Raw genomic sequence first — 11,247 nt, 5'->3', positions numbered from 1 at the left:
CCAAAAGGCACCTAAAGACTCTCAGACCATGAGAAACAAGATTCTCTGGTCTGATGAAACCAAGATGGAACTCTTTGGCCTGAATGCCAAGCGTTACGTCTGGAGGAAACCAGGCACCGCTCATCACCTGGCCAATACCATCCCTACGTGAAGCATGGTGGTGGCAGCAGCATGCTGTGGGGATGTTTATCAGGAGGCAGGGACTGGGTGACTAGTCAAGATCAAGGGAAAGATGAACGGAGCAAAGTACAGAGATGAAAATCTGCTCCAGAGCACTCAGGACCTCAGACTGGGGCGAAGGTTCACCTTCCAACAGGACAACGACCCTAAGGACACTGCCAAGACAGCGCAGGAGTCGTTTCGGGACAAGTTTCTGAATGTCCTTGAGTGGCCCAGCCAGAACACTGACTTGAACTCAATCGAACATCTCTGGAGAGACCTGAAAATACCTATGCAGCGACGCTCCCCATTCAACCTGACAGAGCTTCTTGGGGACCTTCGATGCTGCAGAAATATATTGGTACCCTTCCCCAGATCTGTGCCTCGACACAATCCTTTCTCTGAGTTCTACGGACAATTCCTTCGACTTAATGGCTTTCTTTTTGCTCTAACATGCACTGTCAACTGTGGGACCTTATATAGACAGGTGTGTGCCTTTCCAGATCATGTCCAATCAATTGAATTTACCACATGTTGAATCCAATCAAGTTGTAGAAACATCTCAAGGATGATCAATGGAAACATGATGCACCTGAGCTCAATTTCGAGTCTCATAGCAAAGGGTCTGAATATTTGTGTAAATAAGGTAATTCTGTTTATTTCTTTATAAATTTGCCAAAAAATCTAAAAACCTGTATTTTCTTTGTCATTATGGGGTATTGTGTGTAGATTGATGAGGACAAAAATGTATTTTATAAATTTTAGAATAAGGCTGTAACGTAACAAAAGGGAAGAGGTCTGAATACTGTCCGAATGCACTGTATATTATAAATGAATGTGTTCTATTTAATTCTGTGTTTGCATGTTTAGAAGGAATGTGTAGATGAATGCTCATTGTTTCAGTCTTTTCCTACCAGATCCTGAACAAGTCATCATGGGAGAGGGGCTTTGGTCACGGCTGTGTTTACAAGACAGAGGTGGTGGACCTGGCTGAGAAGAAGGGCGAGGACAACCTGGTGTTTGGGGTCAAACCCGGTGATCCCAAGGTAATGGACAAACTGGACACTGTTGGTCTGCCCCCCATCGGAGCCGTGCTACAGTACGGAGACCCCTTCTACAGCTACATCAACACCGGACAGAGCTTTGTCAACTTCTAGAAGTGAGTTAACTTACTATGTTCTTTCCATTGTCATACCATAGTTTTGAGCCTTTCTCTGCTCTATGATAATGAGTTGGCCAGATGCAGCTGCTAATGCAATTTATAACGTGCTGTTTTCTCTCGCTTGCGTAGGAGTCAAGAAAGCTGTGTGGTAGACAACATCAAGGTGTGCAGCAACGACGCTGGCTCGGGCCGGTTCAAGCAGTGCGAGTGCCCCGTAACCCCACCATTGGGGACAAGTTTGCCAGCCGCCACGGGCAGAAGGGCATCCTGAGCCGCCTGTGGCCTGCACAGGACACGCCCTTCACGGAGAGCGGCATGACCCCCGACATCATGTTCAACCCCCACGGCCTCCTGCATGACCATCGGCATGCTCATCGAGAGCATGGCCGGCAAGTCGGGCGCCCTCCACGGCCTGTGCCGTGACGCCACGCCCTTCACCTTTTCCGGCGCTGGAGCATTTCGGCGACATGCTACGCGCCGCCGGCTACAACCACTACGGCACCGAGCGCCTCTACAGCGGCCTGGAGCTGGAGGCGGACATCTTACTCAGCGGTGGGCGGGAGGAACATCCAGGGTGGCATCCGCTTTGGGGAGATGGAGCGCGACGCCCTGCTGGCGCACAGGACCTCCTTCCTGCTTCACGACCGCCTCTTCAACTGCTCTGACCGCTCGGTGGCCCAGGTGTGTGTGGACTGTGGTAGCCTACTGTCCCCTCTACTGGAGAAACCACCACCCTACTGGTCAGCCACACGCCACCGCAAGACTGTCTGCACCCTGTGCGGCAAAAGTGACTCCATTGACACGGTGTCTGTGGTGTATGTCTTCCGCTACTTTGTTGCAGAGCTGTCAGCGATGAACATCAAATTGGACGTGAAGTTTGTTCAGTCTACCCACCCTGTATGCACAGCCACAGACAGTGGTGCTATATTGTGCACAGAAATTGTCTTCCCCCATGTGTGAATGGAAGTGGTCAATTTGTACAAATATTAGACCTTGTTATGTTGCATTGAATGAAGGGCTTCCTCTCCAAATGGATCTTTCAGTGTTTGTCACATATGTAAAAGTAATGATATTTGTTATGATTGCAAGAACTTACTATAGTTTACACAATTACCTAAAATCCAAAGCCATAATGATCATCAGAATGGCCAAGTGCCTGAGAGGATTCCCCTCTTGTTGTCCAGAATGGTCTCTAACCGATTTATAAATAATGGTTGAGTTAAGAGACTTGAGTCAAAGGATAGTTGGAATCTTCCAAAAATGTTAAAGATATTGCACAGTAACGGTTGAATGATATTTTTTTACATTAGTCATTTAGCAGACGCTCTATACAGAGCGACTTACAATTAGTGCATTCATCTTAAGGTGGCTAGGTGAGACAACACATCACAATTGTATCAAGTACATTTTCCCTCAAAGTATTTATCAGCATAAAACATATTGTTTAGTAAATCAGTCTATTTAGGTTGAAATTCTGTAAGAAAATACACTTTGATGGTGGGGGGGGGGGTAGGTATTACATATAGTTTACTCGAAATAAGAAGCAGAAGCCCTGTGCACAGCAGTGTCTTGTTCAAGGTGCTGGTTATGTCAGAAACAACTGATCAACTTGAATGCGTCTTGATTGTCATTCCGACTTCTAGTTAAGTCTAAATGTCAAAACTCATTTTCCCTACTGGTCACATTAATCAACTTTGTCTAATGTACACCCAACAGATAACATAAAATATGACAGAATTATTATAAATGTCTGCATTAGAGAGTAGAGAAACAATTAAACATAATTTGGTAGGTAAGAAAATAATGTTTGTTGCTGTTAAGTAATTTGTCTTTCATCCAGATCAAATATGAAAGAAAATAAGCTGATTTTGATTTTTACAATCCCTTTTACAAGAAACCCCTGTTTTCATTAACTCAGGCCTTTGGAAACAATCTTCATGTGATTGGTTTAGACATTGTTCCCTGTAGTTTCATTTCAACTTGGCCAGCACCTCAGGTAAGTCCAGCACAGAGGGAATGGTGTAGTCTGGTTTGACAGATCCCTCAGGTGGACACACCCCTCCGTTATTAATCCACACCGTGGCTCTAACCCCTGCATTAAACCCCCCAACAATGTCTGTGTCCAGGGAGTCACCCACCATAACACAGTCGTGAGCCTGCACCCCCAGCAGGCCAAAACAATGGGTGAAGATGGAGCGGGCTGGCTTCTCTTCTGCATGCTCTCCCCCCATCACCACAGCATCAAACAGCCCCTGACACCCCAACGCCACTATCTTCTCCCTCTGTGTCTGGGTCTCTCCATTGGTCAGCAGCAGCAGTTTGTGGCTGGTCCTCAGCTGCTTCAGCAGGGTAAGTACAGGAGGTGTTATGGTTAGAAGCTCCAGGCGAGTGTTCTTCCACTGGTAGTAGCACTCACTGGCAAGGGTGGGGTTGGAGCTGGGCCTCCCACCCATAACCTCCTGGATGCTCTCCTCCCAGTGACCGATCCGCACCTCATCTATTGTCCTACCACCAGCTGGGTCAAAGGTCTCGTGAGAGAGCTTGTGCTTAAATCTGTCACAAATGTCAATGATGTGTTCATGGCCTAATGTCTTCAAGAGCTCCGTGACCTGGGAAATAAGGAAATCAATGCTGGTTGTAATATGTGTACCAAAAAACCCAGGGAATGTTTTGAACAAACCAAAGGACTATTTTATCAAGTATCTGTATGCCTACGTTAATCGACAATAAAAAATAAAAAAATAAAGTAATGTCATGAAACGGCCGGACAACTCACTTTTTGAATGGCAACTCCACCGGCACCCGCTGTGTCAATGAGCGTGTTGTCCAAGTCAAGCAATATCGCCTTAATACCTTTACTGTTCATTGCAGCTACCTTTATCAACAGGTTACACAGAAATGTAATGTTAGTAAAGCTTTTATAAGGCGAAACAAGTTACTAGCTAGCTACTCTACATGCATGCCGTCAATGCGGAAATGTTGTTGGCAATAAAGAAATGCATTATGGGAGCTGTAGGTTTTCAGAGAAATATATTTCTCGTTTTGTCCACTAGAGAGCGTCAATTTATCACATAAAACAATGTATACGTTCCAGACAAATGCAAGCCATTTCAATTTCAAGGACATCGTATACCTCCTCTAATAGCCTTTAAAGCTACAATATGTAACTTTTTGGGTGACCCGACCAAAGTCACATAGAAATGTGAGTTATGGATCTGGGATTCTCTTTGAAAGTAACTCTGAGAAGCTGTAGACTATGTGCGCTATTTCTATCCTTTCCCGTTCAATTTCGTTTTTGTTTCTTTTACTTTATATTTTGTACACCAGCTTCAAACACCTGAAAATACAATTTTTGGTTATGGAAAATATTTTTCACAGCGGTTTAGATGGTAGAATGATTCTCTACACTATACTTGCTTGGTTTGTCACAAACTGAAATTATGCAAACTATTTCAATCTTAGACACCAGGAAATGGCAGAGCGATTTCTGTATAGTGCATCTTTAACCTCCTCCTAGATGTGGTCTGAGTTCTATAATGATTAAAATAGGCTACATGTTCGAAATGATTGCACAATGTTAGCCTAATTATGATCCACTAATGCTAGCGACCCTGAGGAACAACTACATAGAACGGAATGTAATGATGCAAAATGTAAGCTACAAATTGAAGAAAACAAACACTAAAGTAACAGTTATAAATGTAAAAGTAATTAAAAGCATATACTTCATCACTCAGGATGTTACTTTCTAGTGCTACTATTTTTGCCATTTAATATGATTAAAACAAAATCAGACAACCCCATAGTAGAATAGTTTACCTATTAGCCTAGTCGTCTGCTTTTTGTTGTGTGTTCTATGCGAGATAAACATTCCTCTCGAGATTCATTCAAGTTGGGAGAGCCATAGGAGGGAACATGTATTCTGACAAGCAGTCAAATAACAACTATTCTTAATGCAATCAGCAGGAAAACACTTTTGAAAGCAGTTTTGGCCTTTGTTTATAAAAGAGGGGGATCCTAGTTTTACATTGCTACCAAATGTATTTCTCTACTCCTTTGAAGTGTTTGAAGCATGGTTTAAGTGAAGCTGCAACAGAGCGCTTAAAGGGGCAATGTCTTCTTAAAAGGGCAATGACATACAGTGCCTTCAGAAAATATTAATTGACTGATACCCCTTGACTTATTCCACATTTTGTTGTGTTACAGCCTGAATTCAAAATGGATTAAATAGATTTTTACAATACACCATAATGACAAAGTGAAAACATGTTTTTAGAAATGTTTGCAAATGTATTGAAAATTAAGCACATCAATATCTCATTTACAGTTGAAGTTGGAAGTTTACATACACCTTAGCCAAATACATTTAAACTCAGTTTTTCACAATTCCTGACATTTAATCCTAGTAAAAATTCTGTCTTAGGTCAGTTAGGATCACCACTTTATTTTAAGAATGTGAAATGTCAGAAAAATAGTAGAGAGAATGATGTATTTCAGCTTTTATTTATTTCATCACATTCCCAGTGGGAATTAGTATTTGGTAGCATTGCCTTTAAATTGTTTAACTTGGGTCAAACGTTTCGGGTAGCCTTCCACAAGCTTCCCACAATAAGTTGGGTGAATTTTGGCCCATTCCTCCTGACAGAGCTGGTGTAACTGAGTCAGGTTTGTAGGCCTCCTTACTCCAATACCTTGACTTTGTTGTCCTTAAGCCATTTTGCCACAACTTTGGAAGTATGCTTGGGGTCATTGTCCATTTGGAAGACCCATTTGCGACCAAGCTTTAACTTCCTGACTGATGTCTTGATAGGTTGCTTCAATATATCCACATAATTTTCCTTCCTCATGATGCCATCTATTTTGTGAAGTGCACCAGTCCCTCCTGCAGCAAAGCACCCCCACAGCATGATGCTGCCACCCCCGTGCTTCACGGTTGGGATGGTGTTCTTCGGCTTGCAAGCTCCCTCTTTTTCCTCCAAACATAACGATGGTCATTATGGCCAAACAGTTCTATTTTTGTTTCATCAGACCAGAGGACATTTCTCCAAAAAGTACGATCTTTGTCCCCATGTGCAGTTGCAAACCGTAATCTGTCTTTTTTATGGCAGTTTTGGAGCAGTGGCTTCTTCCTTGCTGAGCGGCCTTTCAGGTTATGTTGATATAGGACTCGTTTTACTGTGGATATACAGTGAGGGGAAAAAAGTATTTGATCCCCTGCTGATTTTGTACGTTTGCCCACTGACAAAGACATGATCAGTCTATAATTTTAATGGTAGGTTTATTTGAACAGTGAGAGACAGAATAACAACAAAAATCCAGAAAAACGCATGTCAAAAATATTATACATTGATTTGCATTCTAATGAGGGAAATAAGTATTTGACCCCTCTGCAAAACATGACTTAGTACTTGGTGGCAAAACCCTTGTTGGCAATCACAGAGGTGAGACGTTTCTTGTAGTTGGCCACCAGGTTTGCACACATCTCAGGAGGGATTTTGTTCCACTCCTCTTTGCAGATCTTCTCCAAGTCATTAAGGTTTCGAGGCTGACATTTGGCAACTCGAACCTTCAGCTCCCTCCACAGATTTTCTATGGGATTAAGGTCTGGAGACTGGCTAGGCCACTCCAGGACCTTAATGTGCTTCTTCTTGAGCCACTCCTTTGTTGCCTTGGCCGTGTGTTTTGGGTCATTGTCATGCTGGAATACCCATCCACGACCCATTTTCAATGCCCTGGCTGAGGGAAGGAGGTTCTCACTCAAGATTTGACGGTATATGGCCCCATCCATCGTCCCTTTTGATGCGGTGAAGTTGTCCTGTCCCCTTAGCAGAAAAACACCCCCAAAGCATGTTGTTTCCACCTCCATGTTTGACGGTTGGGATGGTGTTCTTGGGGTCATAGGCAGCATTCCTCCTTCTCCAAACACGGCGAGTTGAGTTACATTTACATTTGAGTCATTTAGCAGATGTTCTTATCCAGAGTGACTTACAGGAGCAATTAGGGTTAAGTGCCTTGCTCAAGGGCACATCGACAGATTTTTCACCTAGTCGGCTCGGGGATTAGAACCAGCGACCTTTCGGTTACTGGCACAACACTCTTAACCACTAAGTTACCTGCCGCCCCAGTTGATGCCAAAGAGCTCGATTTTGGTCTCATCTCACCACAACACTTTCACCCAGTTCTCCTCTGAATCATTCAGATGTTAATTGGCAAACTTCAGACGGCCCTGTATATGTGCTTTCTTGAGCAGGGGACATTGCGGGCGCTGCAGGATTTCAGTCCTTCACGGCATAGTGTGTTACCAATTGTTTTCTTGGTGACTATGGTCCCAGCTGCCTTGAGATCATTAACAAGATCCTCCCGTGTAGTTCTGGGCTGATTCCTCACCGTTCTCATGATCATTGCAACTCCACGAGGTGAGATCTTGCATGGAGCCCCAGGCCGAGGAAGATTGACAGTTATTTTGTGTTTCTTCCATTTGCGAATAATCGCACCAACTGTTGTCACCTTCTCAACAAGCTGCTTGGCGATGGTCTTGTAGCCCATTCCAGCCTTGTGTAGGTCTACAATCTTGTCCCTGACATCCTTGGAGAGCTCTTTGGTCTTGGCCATGGTGGAGAGTTTGGAATCTGATTGATTGATTGCTTCTGTGGACAGGTGTCTTTTATACAGGTAACAAGCTGAGATTAGGAGAACTCCCTTTAAGAGTGTGCTCCTAATCTCAGCTCGTTACCTGTATAAAAGACACCTGGGAGCCAGAAATCTTTCTGATTGAGAGGGGGTCAAATACTTATTTCCCTCATTAAAATGCAAATCAATTTATAACATTTTTGACATGCGTTTTTCTGGATTTTTTTGTTGTTATTCTGTCTCTCACTGTTCAAATAAACCTACCATTAAAATTATAGACTGATCATTTCTTTGTCAGTGGGCAAACATACAAAATCAGCAGGGGATCAAATACTTTTTTCCCTCACTGTAGATACTTTTGTACCATTTCCTCCAGCATCTTCACAAGGTCCTTTGCTGTTGTTCTGGGATTGATTTGCACTTTTCGCACTAAAGTCTCATCTCTAGGAGACAGAACGCCGTCTCCTTCCTGAGCGGTATGACGGCTGCGTGGTCCCATGGTGTTTATACTTGCGTACTATTGTTTGTACAGATGAACATGGTCCCTTCAGGCGTTTGGAAATTGCTCCCAAGGATGAACCAGACTTGTGGAGGTCTACACATTTCTTTTCTGAGGTTTTGGCTGATTTCTTTTGATTTTCCCATGATGTCAAGCAAAGAGGCACTGAGTTTGAAGGTAGGCCTTGAAATACACAGGTTCACCTCCAATTGACTCAAATGATGTCAATTAGCCTATCAGAAGCTTCTAAAGCCATGACATTATTTTCTGGAATTTTCCAAGCTGTTTAAAGGCACAGTTAACTTAGTGTATGTAAACTTCTGACCCACTGGAATTGTGATACAGTGAATTATAAGTGAAATAATCTGTCTGTAAACAATTGTTGGAAAAATTACTTGTGTCATGCACAAAGTAGATGTCCTAACCGACTTGCCAAAACTATAGTTTGTTAACAAGAAATTTGTGGAGTGGTTGAAAAACGAGTTTTAATGACTCCAACCTAAGTGTATGTAAACTTCCGACTTCAACTGTACATAAGAATTCATACTCTTGAGTCAATACATGTTAGAATCACCTTTGGCAGTGATTACAGACCCATGGGGCGGCGCACAATTGGCCCAGCGTCGTCCAGGGTAGGGGAGGGAATGGCCGGCAGGGATGTAGCTCAGTTGGTAGAGCATGGCGTTTGCAACGCCAGGGTTGTGGGTTTGATTCCCACGGGGGGCCAGTATGTAAAAAAAATGTATGCACTCACTAACTGTAAGTCGCTCTGGATAAGAGCGTCTGCTAAATGACTAAAATGTAATGTAAATGTAAATCTTTCTGGGTACATCTCTAAGAGCTTTGCACACCTGGATTGTACAATATTTGCACATCACTCTTTAAAAATGTTTTGATCATTGCTAGACAGCCATTTTCAAGTCTTACCATAGATTTTCAAGCAGATTTAAGTCAAAACTGTAATTAGACCACTCAGGAACATTCAATGTAATCTTGGTAAGCAGTCCAGTGTATATTTGGCCTTGTGTTTTAGGTTATTGTCCTGCTGAAAGTTGAATTTGTCTTCCAGTGTCTGTTGGAAAGCAGACTGAACCAGGTTTTCCTCTAGGATGTTTCCTGTCCTTAGCTCTTTTCAGTTTCTTTGTATCCTAAAAAACTCCCTAGTCCTTGCCGATGACAAGCATACCCATAACATGATGCAGCCAACACCATGCTTGAAAATATAAAGAGTGGTACTCAGTGATGTGTTGTGTTGGATTTGCCTTAAATATAATGCTTTGTATTCAGGACATAAAGTTAATTTCTTTGCCACATTTGTTTTGTAGTTTTACTTTAGTGCCTTATTGCAAACAGGAAGCATGTTTTGGAATATTTTATTCTGTACAGTCTTCCTTCTTTTCACTCTGTCATTTAGGTTAGTATTGTGCTGTAATTACAATGTTGTTGATCCTTCCTCAGTTTTCTCCTATCACAGCCATTAAACTATGTAACTGTTTTAAAGTCACCAATGGCCTCATGGTGAAATCCCTGAGTGGTTTCTTTCCTCTCCGGCAACTGAGTTAGGAAGGACGCCTGTATCTTTGTAGTGACTGGGTGTATTGATACACCATCCAAAGTGTAATTAATAACTTCACCATGCTCAAAGGGATATTCAATGTCTGCTTTTTAAATGTTTTACCCATCTACCAATAGGTGCCCTTCTATGCAAGGCATTGGAAAATGTATTTGGTATTTGTGGTTGAATCTGTGTTTGAAATTCACTGCTCGACTGAGGGACCTTACAGATAATTGTATGTGTTGGGTACAGAGATGAAGTAGTCATTCAAAAATCATTATAAACACTATTATTGCACACAGAGTGAGTCCATGCAACATATTGTGATTGAATACTTATTGACTCAAGACATTTCAGCTTTTCATTTTTTTATGAATTTCAAAAAATGTCTAAAAGCATAATTCCACTTTGACATTATGGGGTATTGTGTGTAGGCCAGTTAAACAAAATCTCAATTTAATCCATTTAAAATTCAGGCTGTAACACAATAAAATGTGGAAAAAGTCAAGGGGTGTGAATACTTTCTGAAGGCACTGTATTACTGACGGTGGCTCCCGATAGTGGCTAATATTTAACATAATACAAATTGTAAAATAAAACGGAGAAAAGCCTGGGTATATAATTAAACATTCTAAAGCGCATACATCAACTGGGCAGGTTCAGCCCTACAGAAGACTATAGCTTAGGTCTCTAAATTTCATCCACGCAAATAATGAGGGCACACAATAAAAATTCTGAATAACGGCACAGCTTTTTATAGCCATTGACTGGCTTATGACACACACATTAAACATAAATGGAGAAGTGGTGGAGGAAGTTCAGGAATTCGTCTTCCTAGGCAGCAAGGTCACTGATGATGGAGATTCAGAAACGGATGTCAACACCCGTATCATCAAAGCAATCTACAGTTTTGGCATGTTTAAAACCATATGGAAATCAAAACGACTCAACATCAAAACCAAACTCCGACTGTTCAATAGTAATGTGCGCTCAGTCTGCTTCTGTACTGCTCTGAATGATGGAAGGTAACATCCAGACTGTCTAGAAAACTAGAGACTCAAAACAAATGTTTCCGGAAGATACTGGGCATTTACTGGCCAAACACAATATCGAATGAAGAACTACACTAAAAGACAAACATCACAATAACCCAAACAAACAAAAGACGGAGATGTCATGTATGCCGAATGAATGAGTCTGCACTCCCAAAGACGGCCCTTCACTGGACAGCAGATGGGAAAA

The 11,247-nt window shown here is 42.3% G+C and overlaps 2 protein-coding genes across 2 annotated transcripts; one reads left to right on the top strand and one right to left on the bottom strand.

Moving 5' to 3' along the window:
* The first annotated feature begins 1,016 nt into the window (after nucleotides 1-1,016).
* On the top strand, nucleotides 1,017-2,359 carry polr1b (RNA polymerase I subunit B). The gene is given in 7 exon segments (XM_084171197.1): nucleotides 1,017-1,313; nucleotides 1,317-1,318; nucleotides 1,451-1,518; nucleotides 1,521-1,668; nucleotides 1,670-1,765; nucleotides 1,767-1,871; nucleotides 1,873-2,359. Coding segments are annotated over 7 exon segments (1,095 nt in total). The 5' UTR covers nucleotides 1,017-1,046; the 3' UTR covers nucleotides 2,282-2,359.
* Nucleotides 2,360-2,566: 207 nt separating this feature from the next.
* Nucleotides 2,567-4,311, bottom strand: nanp (N-acetylneuraminic acid phosphatase). The gene is made up of 2 exons (XM_084171207.1): nucleotides 4,098-4,311; nucleotides 2,567-3,930 (listed from the first exon to the last, which is right to left on the bottom strand). Exons 1-2 carry the CDS (start codon nucleotides 4,185-4,187, stop codon nucleotides 3,292-3,294), a joined length of 729 nt encoding a protein of 242 aa, XP_084027333.1. The 5' UTR covers nucleotides 4,188-4,311; the 3' UTR covers nucleotides 2,567-3,291.
* Nucleotides 4,312-11,247: the final 6,936 nt, after the last annotated feature.

The sequence above is a fragment of the Coregonus lavaretus genome (genome assembly GCF_964263955.1).
Source record: "Coregonus lavaretus genome assembly, chromosome: 1".
NCBI classification, from domain to species: Eukaryota; Metazoa; Chordata; class Actinopteri; order Salmoniformes; family Salmonidae; genus Coregonus; species Coregonus lavaretus.
This window is presented reverse-complemented; position numbering and strand designations above follow the sequence as displayed.

What these genes read in the sequence shown, in the direction of transcription:
- nanp (XM_084171207.1), bottom strand. Translation starts at nt 4,187, where the DNA reads ATGAACAGTAAAGGTATTAAGGCGATATTGCTTGACTTGGACAACACG. An exon ending in GTGGAGTTGCCATTCAAAAA is followed by an intron (nt 3,931 to 4,097) that starts GTGAGTTGTCCG and finishes CTTATTTCCCAG; the next exon opens with GTCACGGAGCTCTTGAAGAC.